Raw genomic sequence first — 17,042 nt, 5'->3', positions numbered from 1 at the left:
CGCGGGAATGCCATTTACTGGGAATAGCTGTGGTTTCCCGAAAGCATCTCGACGCTATGAGTTCACCACATGTGAGTTCGCCACACACCAATCCGCACAGGGGAGTCTCCCTCGTTTCTCCGAGGGGGCGAAGGCGTCCTGCGGGAAGGGGCGCTGGCGATCTCCTTGCTAAAAGGAGCAGTCCTGAATCTTTCCGTCTCCAAAGCAAATAACCCAAGGATCTGCTTTCATCCAAGCCACCCCCGACCACGAGAGCGGTGTCCCCTGCGCAACTGTTGCCTGCAAGAGAGCGTTCCTCTCCTCTTCTGAACTTGTCTCCGGTCCCTTGCCTTTGCCTTTTTTGTTTAAAGGCCTGGCTCAGCATTTTGTCCACGGCCCCTGGCTCCCCCTTCTCGGAGCACCGGACAAGTGTCTGCTCAGTTCCCTTCTGGCCGAGCGAAGGTAAGCGGCGCGCGCGGCGGGCGGACTTCAAAGGGGCAGAAGGAGCGTCGCGAAAGTTTTGCGGGGAGACTTTTTTCTTTCAAGCACAGTCCGGAGAAGCGGGCGCGCACTCGCACCCTCGCGGAGGAAGAGGCAGCAAAGCCCACGAAACAGAAATGAGCAGCCGAGCGAGCCAGGGAGGGAGGGAGGCAGGGAGCCTGCAAAGCCACCGCGCTGGACGGAGGCTTGCAAAAGACTATTGATCGCCATCGGAACCGTTCACGTGCCCCCCCCCCTTTTGTGTTTCTCGGGACCCTGAGAGCGAGAGCGAGCCTTCGCTGTTTTTCTTCAGTTCCAGGTATTACCTTCCGCTCTCCTCCCCCACAATCTCATTAAAGTTATTCCCCCCTGCATTTAATATCAAAACCTCACGCTGTTGGCAAAGCAGTAGAAAGTGTAGGGTTTTTTTCCGCTAAGAGAGAGAGAGAGAGAGAGAGAGTGTTTGCCTGTGCTACATTTCTGTGGTGCGTGTTCCTCTTCCCCTATTTATTTATTTTTTAATGAGCAGTTTTCTACAGATGTTTAGAATCAACCCCCCCCCCGCACGCGCGCGCGCCCCAAACTGCTGGATTTCTAAGTTTCTATTGCATTCCCTTCCCGAGGCTTTTAAAACTTTCTAGAGTGAGCCCCGCTGAACCCAAGGGGACTTACTTCGGAGTAGTTTATACATCGGCTTGAATTGCACAAACGGAACTCTCGTGATTGGAACGGGAACAACTTCGAAACGGAATAATCCCGAAGCGAATGTCTGGCGAGAGCTTAAACCGGCTTTTCAGAAATTGCGTTCTCTGATAAGGGGCCGGGAGGGAGAGAATGGCTAAATATACAAAACGCTACCTCCTTGTGGATTCAGGTTAGAATCGGATCTTGAACCCAGACCCTTGGAGTCGGCTGGCCCCTGGTGATATTGTGCACGTGAATGTCATCTTACTGTCCTGAAGGTGACAAGCAGGGTGCCACTGGTTTTGAGCAAAGTTCATCCTGTACCTAACACAGGATAAGTGTGGGCACCTTTCTCAAGATCAGAAGGTTGAGGTGGGAGGGAGCAGGGAGGGACACGAATTCTGAGTTAATGCCTGATTTGTCTTTGCAACCATACCTCCAAACACACCAAACTGGCTGCATACATTGGGTCATGTTCAACAAAAGATCAGCTCCCGTGGAGATCTGACTTTCTTATGGGTTACCACCTGGCATCAAATAATTGTAAGTAATATTTGATGAAGGGGGGATTATTTGATTATTATGAAAGGAGGGGAAAAGTGATGGGCAAAAAAGGTAAGGGAAAATAGGAGTTATGGGTGCAAGCTCTGCTTTGTGTATTGCAATTACATTTCACCAATTTTATATTTCACATTATTTGTTTATTTTCATTTGGGCAGGACAGGAAGACAGGGAAGAATTTTGCCGTTCTTCTCCCTGTCCCACCCCTCTAAACCCCATTATGCACTATGTTTGCAAGTCTAGACATTCTGTCTTGGAATGAAGTAAGTCCCATTGAACTCTGCAGGGCTTACTTCTGAGTAGCATGCACAAGATTCGTGCATGTTATGCTGCTGACAGATGTTACACCTGGTGAGTTTTTTTTTTAAACCTGAGTGGCATTTCATTATCTCTAGTATCTAGTATTTCAAGAGACACCAGGACCTGAGCATTCCTAGAAATCACAGCCTTCTCCTCAATCCCTCTTGTGTGGAGTCTTGTAATTGCTTGTAGAGAGGGGTGTTGTTTTGCATGTGCCCAGTGGCACTCTTCTTTCTCAGTACTTCTCAGATCCCAGAGTTATTCCCAGTCTGAGAATGAGTCCCGAGATTGAACCCTGGTGAGTCATTTCACAAATTAAGCTCCAAGAGTCTGCAGGTACTGTGCAGGAAACCGTAGTTCCTGGAGGATTTGCAGTTGAATTCAGAGTGCTAAGTGAAACCTACAGTGGAAGTCAGCGTTTGAGACTATGTAGAGGCATAGGAAAGATGTGTCTAGGACAGATCTCTAAAGGGGACTACTGTTTTTTCCATGTGGAAGGTCATAAAGTAGAGCCATTTGGTGGAGATAGGCACATACCACCATCCCATTACACACTCTGTCTACAAGTTTTGTAACATTTCAAAGCCCTGTACATCATACTTGGCCTGAGATGACAGTGGGACAAAAGTAATGTACTGTGGACAACATCTCATCTGGAACGTTCTAAAAATCAGCTATTGCCCATTCCCCAGCTTGGGAAAAGGAACAAGTCCTAAGAAGGGCACTGCATAGGTTCTCAGCTAGGCAGATATTTTATCAGTATAATTTAAATTGCACTCAGATTTGTTATTATAATTTGAATTGTTATCTGCCTGTGCACATTTATTTGATGAGATGTTTATAAACAAATAAGTAATACATTTTGCACAGCAGCTTCCATAATCCCTGGCTGTTGACCATGTTGGCTGGAATTTATGGGAATTGTAGTCCAAAATATCTGGAAGGTCACATATTGCGTTTGAGAAACAATGAGAGCGAAAGTTAGGAACATACATGGAGTATGTGGCAGGAGGATTAAGGGAAAGAGAAAGGGAAAGAACGTTGTGCAACTTTACCCTGACGGTGTTTGTTTCAGAAGCAGACTTCATTTATGGATCGATGGGATATCTGCTTAGGGATAAATGCAATCCATATGCTTATGATCACAGTCATAATGGCTATCTTAATCTTGCATACATCACTGGAAAATGTGTGTGTGTGTGAGCAGATGTAGTTAAGGAGGTTATATGTACCCCCCAGTCTGTATTCTCTGTTGATCATTCCACATGTGTCTAAATGATTGCTTTGATCTTAGCCACCTCGCCAAGTGCGTGCCCTGATGCACTTGGGAGTGTCTGGCAGGCTTCAAATCGATTCACACTTAGGAAAAGAAGCTGCTTTGCACCAAGGCAGGGCATGGGTCTCTCTAGCTCAGTCCCATCTGGACACTGCCTGGCAAGCAGAGGTGCTGCAGGGCTGCGGACAAGAGGTTCTCCTGGCCTTACCTAGACATGCTGGGTTTGAACCTGAGACCTTCTGCATACCAAGCTGGTGCTCTGCCACGGAGCCATGGTCCCTCCCCAGCTTGGCTTCAAGAGCATGGCAGCATCAAGTGCTCCTGGGCCATTTGTTACTAGGCAAATCTGATGTACAATGTCCAGATCCAGTTTCTGCATGTAGCCTATCAGTTGTGCATCTGTAGCTCTTACTTCAGCAAACCTGTTGGCAAAACATGCCCTGTGGAGATCTGCCTGTATATGAAAGTACAAAATTTCAATTTCATGTTTTTGGCTGGATAACCTCCCAAATGGTCTGTAGGAACGCTGTGGATATAGTCTGTGTAGGCTTCAGCAAAGCCTTTGACAAAGTGCCCCACAACATCCTGATTACCAAATTAACAAAAAGTGGGCTAGAGAGGGCAACTATTAGAGGGATCCACAACTGGCTGCAAAACAAGACTGAAAGAGTAGAATGCACATCAATGGCACCTGCTCAAACTGGGGAGAGGTGACAAGCAGGTGCCGCCACAGGGTTCTGTCCCGGAACCAGTACTCTTCAACATTTTTATTAATGATTTAGACGAGGAAGTACGGGGGAATATAATTCAATTTGCAGATGACACACAGCTGAGTGGAATAGCAAATACCCTGGAAGACAGGGGTATGATACAGGGTGATCTTGATAGGTTAGAATGCTGGGCAGAGAACAGCAGAATGAAATTCGATATGGACACATGCCAAGTTCTCCACTTAGAAACAAGAAACCAAATGCATCACTATAAAATGGGGAACACTTGACTCCACACTAGTACAAAAGAGAAGGGTCAGCTTGTTGTAGACCACAAGCTGAATATGAGCCAACAATGTGATGCAGCTGCAGAAAGAGCAAACACTGTTTGGGGCTGCATTGACAGGAGTATCACTTCCAAACACGTGAAGTACTAGTTCTCCTATACTCAGCATTAGTCAGACCTCAGCAGGAGTATTGTGCCTCGTTCTGGTCACCTATGTTTTAAAAAGATGCAGAAGAGGTAGAAAGGGTATAAAGGAAGGCAACAAGGATGTTTCAGGGACTGGAGGCAAAGCTCCGTGAGGAAACACTGAGAGAACTGGGCATGTTCAGCCTCAAGAAGAAAAGAGTAAGGGGTGATATGATAAGCACTCTACAAGTAACTGAAAGGCAAGATCTTTTCCCGTCCATTCCGGAGTGCAGGACACTTAATAACAGACTTAAAAGAAACCAGATTTTGACTAGACACCAGGAGGAATGTCCTCACTGTCAGAGCCATACAACAATGGAACCACTTACTCTGGGAAGTTGTGGGCTCTCCCACACAAGAAGCATTGAAGAGGGAACTAGACAGCCTTCTGAGAGGGATGGTTTAACTTAGGGTCCTGCAACAGCAGGAGGCTGCACCCAATGACCTCCTGGCCCCTTCCAACTCTCCTGTCCTATGATCCTGTGATTTTACAACTCCAGGCTCATCCAGACAACTGCTGCTCCTGAGCTGGTTTCTTGCGGTAGTGTGACAGCAGGCATAAGAGGGCTGTGTGGCTGTTGTGTGTGTGAGAGAGAGGTGGACAGAGAGAGGGGGGGAGAGAGACATCAGGTGTCACAGTCTGTGTAATCATCATAACATACATTTCTTTCGGCTGATGCTCTCCACTTGGCTGTGAAGTACTGAGATTGTCACAGCTGCTGGAGGCCTTGCCAGTATCATGGCATGTTCCTTCTGCCTGATGCCTCTTCCAAAGCCTCCATCAGGAAGTCCCCTCAGAGGTGACAGACATGGAAGAATGTAACACGCCAGCAGTTAATTTACTAAAGAAATGGGCCAAGCCTCCTCAGAAGCAGTCTGAGATCCATCCAATGCTTGGGATTTGGCTGTACCCAGGGAGTAAATCTCACTGGGTACAGCCAAAGAGAATGGAATTCTCTTTATATTACAGCTGGGCATTGGAAATAGATTCTGAGTTTAACTTTCAGTCAAGTCTGGCAGCCTTAATCATCCCATCAAATTCCCCCTGAATGTTATTTTGAACAAATTATAGCCCTATTTTCTCACTCAGTTTTGAGCTGCCTCAATTTCCCCTCGGGTTTACCCTGCCACCCTCCTTTGCAAAGGAATGCGGATGCTTCTTTGCATTGATGGAAAGAGTCATGTGTGGGCTGTCCAGAGATGTTGGACCATGAAGGCTGCAGTCTTGCACATCTTTCCCTGGGAGCGAGTACTGCTGAATTCGAAGGAGCTGATTCCATTGTAGGCAGGCATAGGTTTGCACTGTCTTTTCTCCTCCTCCCTCTCAGAAGTACAGAGTGAAAGTCGGTGTGTTTGGGGAGATGGGGAGCTTAGGTTGCCTCCAGAGGTGGATTACCCTGTGCAATCCCATTGCCTCATCCACAAAATTTTACTGGGCTGGGGGGGGAGGTCCAAGCACCATCTTCCACGTGTCACCCTCTCGTGTTTTCCTGACATTTCTTCCTGTCTCCACACAAAGCTCCATTAAGGAACATGATATGACGTGGCTGCATGATGCCTTTTGATGCTTTAGCACTCGGGCTCTGGAAGCACTTATTCTTTGGCCTCTCCAGACATTTGTCAGTTTCATGGCTGGAAGTGACTCTTCATGCCTCACTTTGCACCCTTTGGGACTGCCTGGTGAGGTCAAGCTGCCAGGCTGCATTTGTGGACTTCGCCTTGAGGCGAATCAGCTTCTTCTCACCTGCAGTTTTCTTCTCACCCGCAGATGGCTGACAGCTGCACCTCACCCAAGCCCTGGAGCAGTTAGTAGCCAGGCATTTAAAAAAGAGAGAGAATAAAGGGGAGAAGCAGGTGGAAGCCACAGGAAGGCTATCCACCCATTCCGTGTGACTGGCACATTGCACTCTTGCCTTTCAGCTCTTGGTAGAGTGAAACATTTTGAGACAAATGGGAAATCCCCAGCCACATGCTCGCTTCTTGGCACAAATGCAGGCGTGGGTATGGCACTCGCAGGGGCCTTTCCTAGCTGACCAGTTCCACTGGATCCCCTCCCTGCCTGAGAGGAGACGCTGACTTGGTCCACACATACCAGCAGACCACCATGGGGGAACTTCCCCGTAGGGTCTGCTGATCTGCAAGTGGGAAATCCTGGCCTCAACGGCAGTGCTGAAGTGTATTCTTACATGCCAACCCTGAGGGCAGGTTGCTGGGGTAAGTTAACAAGTCACGTGGAACCCATGGCCTGCTTTAGGGCCACAGGGGTGGACTGCATGTAATGAGAAGCCATGGGGCACCCTGCCACCATTTGAATTTTCAAAATGCAGGTCAGTGCAAAGATAAGATATTTGCTTTGTAAGCCGCCCCGAGGCTTCTGCGATGGGTGCGGCATAGAAATGTTATAAATAAATAATAAAATAAGAGGCCCTGCGGAGAAATTAACACATGATGATCTCTCATTACATGCAAACAGCTCTGTAAATTTAGCTTTGGGCCGTGAAAACATCCAGGGTAGGGTCGTATGTAGGAAGGAATCCCATATGGGAATCTATACCCACAGTAGGGTAGATGCCACAGGTGCATCTCTCAAAAAGAGGGCAGCCATCAGAAAAAAGGGGCAAAGGAGGGTGATGATTTGCATAATGTATGCATATAATAATTTCTATGTATATATGCAAATTTAGGAATTATTATTACAATTTCAATGGGCATACAATCCAGTTCACTGTATTTTATTTATTTATTTATTTTCTGGTTTATATCCTGCCTTTTCCTGCAAAGGGCTCAAGGCAGCTTACATCATTCTCCTCCTCCATCTTATCCCCACAACAACAACCCTGTGAGGCAGTGCTTTTTTTGTAAAAAAAAAAAAAAAAGGTGCTGGAACTCACGTCTTGGGGTCACACTTTTACACGAAAAAAGATTTTCGATTCACCGACTTTTTTTGAAATAAAGAACTTATTTACCTTTTGCATGTAGCCAGTCACTCTACACACACACAAACATAATGGTTGCCACTGGCAGTAAGCACTCAGCACGCGACCACATGACTGATCCCAAGCCGAGCAGCATCCCAAGCCGAGCAGCGCCCTCACAATCCGCGCGGACACACAAGCAGCCCGCATGCACTATGTTAATGAACTGGTTGTGCCCGACAGGGCGATTCACAATTGCTTGGAAAAATCCATCAAAAAAAAGTGCCGGAACGCCGTTCCGATGCGTTCTATGACCAAAAAAGCCCTGCTGTGAGGTAGATTGGGCTGAGAGTCTGTGACTGGCCCAAAGTCACCCAGCTGGCTCCATGGCCAGTTGGAACCCGGATCACCTGAGTCCCAGTCCCATGCTCTTAACCACTATGCCACACTGGCCTGCGTCCCCTCCTGATCCATCTGCTCTCTCACTGCTCACTGGCTCTTTATCGCACAGTGCAGCTCCTCTCATAGAAGGTTGTCCTCTGACAGCCCTTCAAGCAGAGGACTGCCTTCTATAAAAGGTGACACCTGGCAACCCTACTGCTCATCCCTGCATGCAGGCCAAAGTGCCATTTCCTTCCTGGGCTGCGTGCAAACCCCGCCCCATCTGCGTGCAAACCCCGCCCCATCTGTGTGCAAACCCCGCCAGTACCCAGGGCAGGCGGCAGCTGGGCTTAGTCCAGGTTTCATGCTGTTTAACCGAGGACACTGCACCTGGGCTTTTCTCTCTTTCGCTCTGGCTTGGGGACCCGTGCTTGTAATTCTAAGCACATTTACTTAGAGATAAGGCGAATAAAGAGGCCTTTTCTGGTATCATTTAAAACCAGAGTAGGGGAGGGGGTGCCTGACATCTTGCGGAGCTACACGGCCAATCCTGAATGTCATCTTCGCCTCAGTTCACAGGGAGCGTGGAGAAAGCTGCCCGGTGCCCAGTCAAGCTCTCATCTAACTCAGGACTGTGTCCTCTGGCAGCAGCTCTCCACAGTCTCAGGTGGAGAAGGGCCTTTTCCATCCTCTCCCAGGCGATCCTTTAAAGCCAGAGCTACTGGCCCTGAGACGGAGCTTCTGCATACAAAGCCTGCGCTCTCCCAAGCTCTACCATTCGCCAAATGAGGCACCCACTTCTGCAGGCAGATGCTGGGAGGTGGCAGCCAGGCCTGAGGGGAGAGGGCTGTGCGCCTTGAGGCCTGTCCCGCTCCCCACCAGCTAGCCTTCGGCCTTCTGGTGCAGTGGAGGCCAGTGTCCCATTTCTAGCCTGGGCCCAGCCAGGAGTGCTGCGGTTCGTTGCCTCAGGCAGCAACAATGGCTTGGGCCGGCCGAGCTCTCTGTCTCTGCTGCCAGTCCCTACTCTTAAGCCTGTGCCACCCACTCTTCCCCTGGGAAACACATCCAGGTATCTCACTTGACTCTTGCTTATGTAGCTTATGGGGTACCTTGGGAGCACTGAGGAGCTCATAAGTGCAAGTGGCTGGATCAGGTCAAGCAGCTAAGACAAGGCATGGGCCTTTCTGTCCCATACCGTTTCATCTTCGGCACTCCCCTAAAATAACTCCATCTTGTCACTTTGTGAAGCATGACAGAAAAGGAAATGCAGAGCAGTGTTTTTCAAATGTCCACGAAGCCGTGTGACTAATGGAGTGGGCTAAAACTCAGGGAGGGATGGAGGGAGGGAGGGAGGGAGAGAGATGCTTTTTGGACACACGATGGGCAACTATGTGATGTGTAAAGGCAAGAGGTCCACTTAAGATGCCAGCCGGTGCACTGATCCCATGCAGGCCATACTGTGAACGTGCTTTTTCCACTTGACTATTCCTGCTGTTTCTTGCTCTTCCCCCAGATGGGAGCCCTGGTGGCAGTGTTGAAATGGCCCTAACAATCCTGCACGATCACACATGCAGAGCAAAGGAATGTTGAGTGAGCTTAGCAACAAATCTTTTGCTGGTTCAGAAGGTTAACCCAGCTGCCTGGCAGCTTCACAGCTGTTGCTCCTGTCGACAATGACTTTGGCTCTCCCTTGCTTAGATGTGTCACGGAAAGCCCCGCACTGGCTTCTGGCTGATTTAAGTGCAGGTACTGCAGAAAGCTCACCCCATTCTTAACCGGTTGATTTGAAACAAAGCCCCCTGCCCAACTGGCAGAGCCTTTTCCCGGAAACCCCCAGCGGGGCATTGCTGAGTGGAGGATCTAGCAAATCACTGGCTTAAGAAGGAAATGTTTTGCTGGGTGACCTATGCAAGGTCTTGATGCTGTGCTTCTCCCTGTATAGAGGGAAACACTGAACTTTTACTTTGACTCCAGCAATGATATACAGGGACAAACGGCAGAAATGACTTGTGTTTCCTGTTCTCCCACATCTCTGTCATGCCTGAAGCTGCGTTGAAATAAATCTTCGGAGCACTGAATGTTGTTCCAAACACGAGTGACAGAGCTGCAATGTCCATTCTGTGGACTGCTGGTTGTCCAAAGATGGGGTGGGGATGTTGTTTTTGAGTTGTTGAGCTACCCTGAAATAAGGGCGATTCCCTTGAAAAGGAGTAGGAATGGTCAGCTTTAGTTCTGGAGTCTGTGATCCACAACAGAGAGGTATTTTCATTCAGGAAAACCCCCCAGCAAGCAACAGTGGAAATGGAAGTCCTGAAGTGTGTCTGTGCATCCCACCAGAGACTGCTTGCACTATGAAAGAGCTATCGTTTCTTACACTGAATGATTCTATAGCGGGTATAAGTTTGCTGCTGTATAGTTCTGATTTCATCCACATTTTTTCCTCCTAGGTCACCTCTGTGCACAGTTCACGGCCTGGTTTTGAGAGGAACAGCAGCAACGCAAAGGAAAGGAACCTGCAGCCGTTAGTTTTTGCCCTTAACCAGCTGGGGGTTTTGAGTGGGGAGGGGACAGGGAGACCAGCAAACGCTTGCTGAATCGTTTTCTTGCCAAGCCACAATGGATTTCCTGTGTATGAGGTAGGTGAACATACAGGCGAAAGGTGACTACATTTTTAATTGATTAGAAATGTGCATAAATAGCCACAGGAATACAACCATGTCCTTGAAGACACGAACAAATGCATTATCTGTATTCTGTCTTTGAACACAGATAATGTGAGCCCTGGTATAGCAGGCCCTGCCTTACAAGGCAGAAGAAAAAAGTGAACAACAGAGGAAAAAAGCCTCTTCTGAGGTGGTACCTACCTTAATAAACATACCTAAGCAATTTGTATCTTAATAAGGTATACTAATATGGTAAACTTTTAAAAATTAATTCCCAAATGTTTCTAATCAGTTGCTCCAGCCTTCTCTGACTTGGAGCCTTCTCATCATAATTAACTATTGGCCATGCTGGTTTAGGATGATGGGAGTTGTAGTTCAGCACCTCCGAAAGGTACCCAGTTGGGAAAGACATAGTGGAGATGAAAATTCTTAACAAAATGGGGGTGGGTCTGGGAAGACTGTGTGTTCTTAATATTTTTATTCTAAAAAAAGCCATCACCCCTCCAAAAAATTATAAAGATTCACAAAGATGCTTAGACTCCCGTCTCATGCCCGCTTGCCTGGGAGTAAGGCTCTCTGAGCTCACTAGGGGTTACTTGTGAGGATACATGGATAGTGCTGTGCTATTAAAATAGGAATGACATACCTAAGAACCCTGAAGTCTTAGGTTCAGACTGCAGTCCCGCACCTGCTGGACAGTTTGGGATAAATTGTAATCTCGCAGACTAACTTTTCCATGGGGGGCGGGTGGTGTTGATTGCACAGAATTGGAGGGAGACAGAATTGCTTGAAGGATAAGCCCTGCTACAACATGTCTTTCCCATGAGAAGGTGCATGTGAGAATTATGTGAAATAAAGTGCCATAAATATTCTTAAAAAATGTAGGAAGGCGCTTGCCTGGAGACAGCCTGCTGATCTTAAGACTAATACAATTAGGAAATGGTATTCATTATAGCCCAGCGTGATTATTCTTGCTTGAAGATTTGGGCTAGGGAAGGCTCACACCTGTCCTGGTGGAAGAAAGCACATATGCCCATACATAAGTGCAAGTTAAAAACACTGGGAAGGAATTTACCATCATTCACACTCACAATATGAAAGACAACTTTGTCTTCTGCCCTGTCAAGACTTAGACTGCAATCAGCTTGAGGGAAATAACGCCTGTTTCAGCAACTCTGCAGAAGCATCGTGTCCAGGGATGCTGTCAGCTATGAGAAGGCTTCCCCCTCCCCACACCCAACACACACTTCCACTAGTTTCCTGAGCGGAGCTTAGCTCTGAAAGGTCGTGCAAAACAGTCAAGCTCTGGGTCTGTATTAGCAGACCCTTTAATCCAGGTATGCAAAATGTGTGGCACCTTTTAAAAACCTTGCAGTCAGGTAATCTGAACCAAAATGGACACACACACGCGATTAGGCCATTGGAGGATTGTGGTTTTTTAATGAGATAGCCAAGTGGCCTTTATGTTATATCAGTGCCTGGAGGGTCAGTCGGTCAAATGTCTGATTTTTAATCTGAGGGTCCAGGGTTCAAGTCCCTGTTCAGTCATATGGTATTTTTTGCTTATTTAGAAAATAGAAAGCACTATTTGTTCAGCATGCTCTGTTTATTTAAGGGTCTGATCGCAGATAATAATGCAATGCCATTTTCCAGAGAGCTGCTGCCAGGTACAGTGGAGACAATACAGGGCCAGGTGGACCAATGGTCAAAGCTGGTGCTGCTTCTCATGTACCTTCCTGTGCCCCAGGGTTGGTTTTTCTATAGAATAATGCTGCTGTGTTTAAAGGCTGACATGATCTGACTTTACAATGTCACAGTAGCATCATAAGATGAAACCACAGAAAACCTGCATCTAGGGCTGTGCAGAGGGTTTTGAGATGACCTAGCAAAGACACTGCAGATTGATTCCAGAATAGCCTTGCTCCGGGTTATCCCTTCGAGTGTCATTGAAGCATGGATGCTCACATATCTCTGACATCTCTGGATAAGAGTGTTTATTTGTTTGGTGCGGGGGGGGTTTTCATGCCCTATAATGGCAGAAAATGGTGGAACTTTTAATTCTTTCTCATGGAAACCCAACAGAAAAAGCCCTGAGAAAGCTTATTCCAGGGACAACCTGGCAGCCTCTAAATATTTTAGACTACAATTCCCATAAGCCCCAGCCAGTATGGGCAATGGTCAGACTGTAGAAGACACCAAGTTGTCTACTACTGATTTATTATCTACACAGAACTTCTCTAAAGACTTATACTGAAAAACATATTTATAGATGTAATAAGAACCCATAATTTGTTGTCAGAGTGTCAGCTTTGGGTTATTTGTGGTTAACAAACCATGATTCTCAGTGAGAATGGGTTCGCATGCCACAACAGGCCAGTGTTCAGTGACAGCCCCCCCCCCCCCCCCCCCGCAACCAAGTACATGTAGATGATGATAAAAGATGGGATGGATGAGAATTTCATTGGGTTCATTTTTCAGAAGTAACAGAATTATTTTAATAAACAGGACATAAATGGAGTTTTTAAAATTCCCACAATGGGAGAAAGTGACATTAACATGTTTATTATCTCTCCCTTGGTAAAACACATAATCCACCTCACTGCATTACCTCTGAATCCACTATCAACAGTACAATTATTTCCAGAAAAGGTTTATACTGTGTGTTTCTTTACAGGCTTGGGAGTTTTGCTTGGACAGTCTTCTGCTAGACCACATACAGTTTCGGTCTTGCATGGGACATCTGGATGTCACTGGAATGTAAGTTAAGCTGCTGTTATATCATGATTTTAAGTCCAGCAACTGGAGCTAGAAGAGGCGTTTCCATCTTCTCATCTTTTCCCTCTGTTTCTCCGCCAGTCCTCTGCTGTCCCTGCCCTGCCTCCAGGGTTTCCAGGCTGCAACCTGGGGAACAGTGCTGTGCTTTTATCAGAGCCTGGCTTGACAGATGTCCCAGAGTGGCACCCCCCTTTCCCCCTCTGTAGGAACATGACCTAGCAGTTGATACAGTTACAAGCAGCAATGCAGCTTCCCACTTTCTCCCCCACGCATCGATTATCCCCTGCATTTTGCCCTCTTCCTGAGGTCTGAAGAATACCGCAGTGTGGAGCTGGGAAGGAATGTCTCCCTCTCCCTTGCTCAGACTAGGTCAAACCTTTGCGACTTGTGGTTTTTCTCTGAAATGGGCTCCTCTGACTTGAACTCTCCGGAACGATTTGTTCAGCAGACACCCTCCAGTATTGTAATCTGCTGTCGTTGCATTCCTGCCAGCTCTACCAAGCTTAGGTCAATGCGATTTACTGAACACACCCTTCACTATCCATAGACCAGCCCTGCAGTTTACCAGAAAAATGGGAGAATTGGCAGCTTCCAGGAGTGTGCTCTCTGCTGAGCACTGGAGGAGCAAAACAGACGTCACATCTGGCCAGACTATTCCTTCATGCAGTATTGTCTGCTTTGGCCGGCTGTGGCTTCCTCGGGCAGGGCTGGGGAACTTGTGACCCTCCCGCTGTTGTAGGATTCAGTGCTCCTCAGGCCCAGCCCAACAGCTGGAGAGCCACTGGCTCCCTACCCTTGGTCGAGGGTCAGCTCTTCAGCAGATGTCCTCCCTCTTTCCTGCGGGCTGATCTGTTTTGTAACTGGAGATCCCCGAAACTGAGCCTGGAAGCTTCTGAAGGCAAACAAGGTGCTCTGGCACTGAGCTGCAGTTCATCTGCATGGGTAGGGATGCCACTGGACCGGCCTTGCAGATAATGCTGTTGCTTGGATACAAGTCAGCTTCCTTTTACACTGAAACACCCTCTGGATGACTCCAGTGGGAGCAAGAGGTCACGGGTGATCTTTCCAAAAACATATCCTGTGATCTTCACACCTGACTAAACTGGTATCAGCACAGCTTCAGGACTCACAAACAACAACAGGTTGGCAGGTAACCACAGTAGATTAAAGTTAGAGTTTAAATCAGCAAAGCCAGAAGCCTGCCAGTGGCTTTGAATTGCATAAAAAGGACTCCCTCCTTCCCTGCTTTCCCAGCTTCCAATGCATCAAACAGCAGCCAAGAGGGATGCTACTTTTCAGCCCATAGACCCAAGACTAGGCCCAACCAGTAACTGCCTAGCTAAGGAAAGGAGGAAAAAGATCATTTCCCCAGTTCCGGCTTCCCCACATCAATCTTTTGCCCCCCTCTCCCAGGTGGCTTAGTCTAAAGCAGCTGCCCCCGAGCAGCTGCTCTCCAGATGTGTTGGGCTGCAGCTCCCAACACTCCCAGCCTCTGGAAACGAAGGACACTGTGGTCCATCCCCTCAGGAGGGCAGCAGATCGGGGAAGACTGCTCTGGAGTCAGCCCTGAAATACCCATCTGTCTAAATGCATTTTCTTGCCACATAGTGGAAACCGTTTGAGCAACGCCCGGTCTAGCCTCTCCATTGCTGCAACAGAATCCAAGCCACGGTGGCAAGAGGATGGATGAGCCTATCAAGGAGGTCTTGGGAGGTTCCAAATGCCCACAGTGCGCGACGCTGGAGAAGAGCAACGGCAGTGACTGCGGGGCCACGGCCGTCCCGTTGGTGAGCGAATGCCAGCTGACGGCCGCCACGGGTGGAGCTGAACTTTCCTGCTACCGTTGCACAATCCCATTTGGGGTGGTGATCCTCATCGCCGGGGTGGTGGTCACAGCCGTGGCTTACAGCTTCAACTCCCACGGGTCCATCATCTCCGTGCTCGGGTTGGTCCTCTTGTCATCCGGACTTCTCCTGCTGGCCTTGAGCGCCTTGTGCTGGAAAATCCGACAGCGGAACAAGAAGGCGAAGAGGCGCGAAAGCCAGACAGTGCTCGTGGCAAACCAAAGGAGCCTGTTTGCCTAAATGGCAAGCAAGACGGATGGAAGAGACAGGCTGGTTGCTGAAAGGAAAAGTCTATTTATTTGCAGTCGGTCTGCAGGAGCTGTTTTATTAATGGCTGAATTGGATTTATAACTATACGAATGAAAAGGCTGTTGGAAGTTCAGGCGTCCTTGGCATTTGTTTCATCCCAAATGGATTTCAAGATGCGCTAGGGTTTGGTGTTCTGGGATATCTCCATTCAAATTGTCCAACACGTTTCATTTGCACAACTGGCATTGCAATGTGCGAATGTTAATGTTTTCATATGCTTTGCATTTGTGATTGCCCACCATTTCATAGTGCAAGAGAAGCCCGCCTCCCAACTAGGAATGCCCAGGTGGAAAAACATACGGTCGAAGACGGCAGTGGGCCATTGCTTGTACAGCTCTCAAGTCACAGCAGGCTGTAGGAGGAGTGCTACGCACACTTAAGAGGCGTGTGTTGGTATGTGGCAAAGGCCTTTTGAGACGTCCTTTTGTGAGGATCGTCCATTGCGACAGCAAATGGCATTCATTAAAGTAAAGAAGTGGGGAAGGAAAGAATTGCATTTCCCTCCCTTGTTCACAGGTTGCCTCTATACTCCAAACTATCTTAGGAAAAGTTCCCGTCGGTCTTCAGGTGTGCACACGTGTGTATGCCCTGCTTCTTGTTCAGGAGTCATCTTTTAAACTAAAAATAGCAGTTACACTACATGCAACATTGACCATATGTTTTCTTGGTTTATGAAGGGCCAGAAATAAAATGGCCTCCTTTGCTACCAGCACTTGGGAAAGCAGCCTTGAAATGACTGCTTTCTTCAGCAGGCTTCCCTTTTGTAACAGGAAGAGGCTTCCTGGCTGCCATCCCGCCCCACCCCAAAAGACTCGCGTTGCCTTCTAAGTGGACTGAACATGCTTGGACAGTGTTTGGGAACGAATGTTGGGAAAATCAAGAATATGATGAGGACGGATCCAAAAGGTGCCTTGAACCTTCTCCACACGGCTGTCCTCCAAGTGTTACATGGGTGTGTTTTCAGTGGATAAAAAGCACGTGCAAGGCCTTGATGAATACAGGGTGTCCTTTTGCAGGGGGAGTGCTAACAATCTGAGGATAGTTCTTGGATATCAGCTCAGCTCTTCATTTTCTTCCTGTGAAGTTTCTGTGGTACTTTTTAAGGAGTAATACTGAACATTTTAATTAAGTTTTATGAAAGGAGAGGGGTCCCTGCCTAGACCCAGGTTGCTCTCTTTATTATAATGTGCCCAAAGTCAAGAGCAAGGTCTGTGTATAGCTTAGAAGGTGACTTTTTGGTTTTTGTACATTTAACTGTTATAACACACCATCATACTTAGCACTTTGGGGTGGTTTTGATATTAAAAATATTTTTTAAAATTGTACCCTTCATTATAAAATAATAAACAACCGCTGCTGCTAGAGCTTTAGAAAATCTAGTCCTTTCCATCTAGAGCTGAAATGTTGATTCAGTAAAGAAGAATCGGATAAGTGCATTGGATACAGGAGGGCAAGCGTGTCAGCATCTGGAGCCACTAGTTGCACAAGGCAAAGACTGTGTGTTTGCGGACGGTCCGGGCTTTTATTTCCGAATGCCTGAGTGCTTCCAGAGATGCAGCTTCCAGAGATGCTCCCTGCCACATCATGGGAGCAGTTGCACCTTTAAGTGTGTGCTACTTGGAAATTTCAGTTATAATTATATCCTTTTAAGAGCCAGACAGAAAACCAGTTCCACATGAACATGGTTATGCTG

General features: G+C 47.6%; 1 protein-coding gene across 2 annotated transcripts; it reads left to right on the top strand.

The window, feature by feature from the left end:
- The first annotated feature begins 265 nt into the window (after positions 1 to 265).
- TMEM100 (transmembrane protein 100) lies at positions 266 to 15,422 on the top strand. Of its 2 annotated transcripts, XM_044422166.1 has the most exons (4): positions 266 to 441; positions 10,206 to 10,394; positions 13,096 to 13,178; positions 14,805 to 15,422. In XM_044422166.1, the coding sequence occupies exon 4, from the start codon at positions 14,879 to 14,881 to the stop codon at positions 15,278 to 15,280; it is 402 nt and encodes a 133-aa protein (XP_044278101.1). In that variant the 5' UTR covers positions 266 to 441; positions 10,206 to 10,394; positions 13,096 to 13,178; positions 14,805 to 14,878; the 3' UTR covers positions 15,281 to 15,422. The 2 variants fall into 2 exon arrangements, with proteins under 2 accessions (XP_044278101.1, XP_044278100.1); XM_044422165.1 differs by lacking the exon at positions 266 to 441 and having other exon boundaries at positions 9,230 to 10,394.
- Positions 15,423 to 17,042: the final 1,620 nt, after the last annotated feature.

This window comes from Varanus komodoensis, unplaced genomic scaffold (assembly GCF_004798865.1).
Source record: "Varanus komodoensis strain SLA01 unplaced genomic scaffold, ASM479886v1 scaffold12, whole genome shotgun sequence".
Classification (NCBI taxonomy): Eukaryota; Metazoa; Chordata; class Lepidosauria; order Squamata; family Varanidae; genus Varanus; species Varanus komodoensis.
This window is presented reverse-complemented; position numbering and strand designations above follow the sequence as displayed.

Coding starts and splice junctions, on each gene's coding strand:
- TMEM100 (XM_044422166.1), top strand. CDS start 14,879: ATGGATGAGCCTATCAAGGAGGTCTTGGGAGGTTCCAAATGCCCACAG.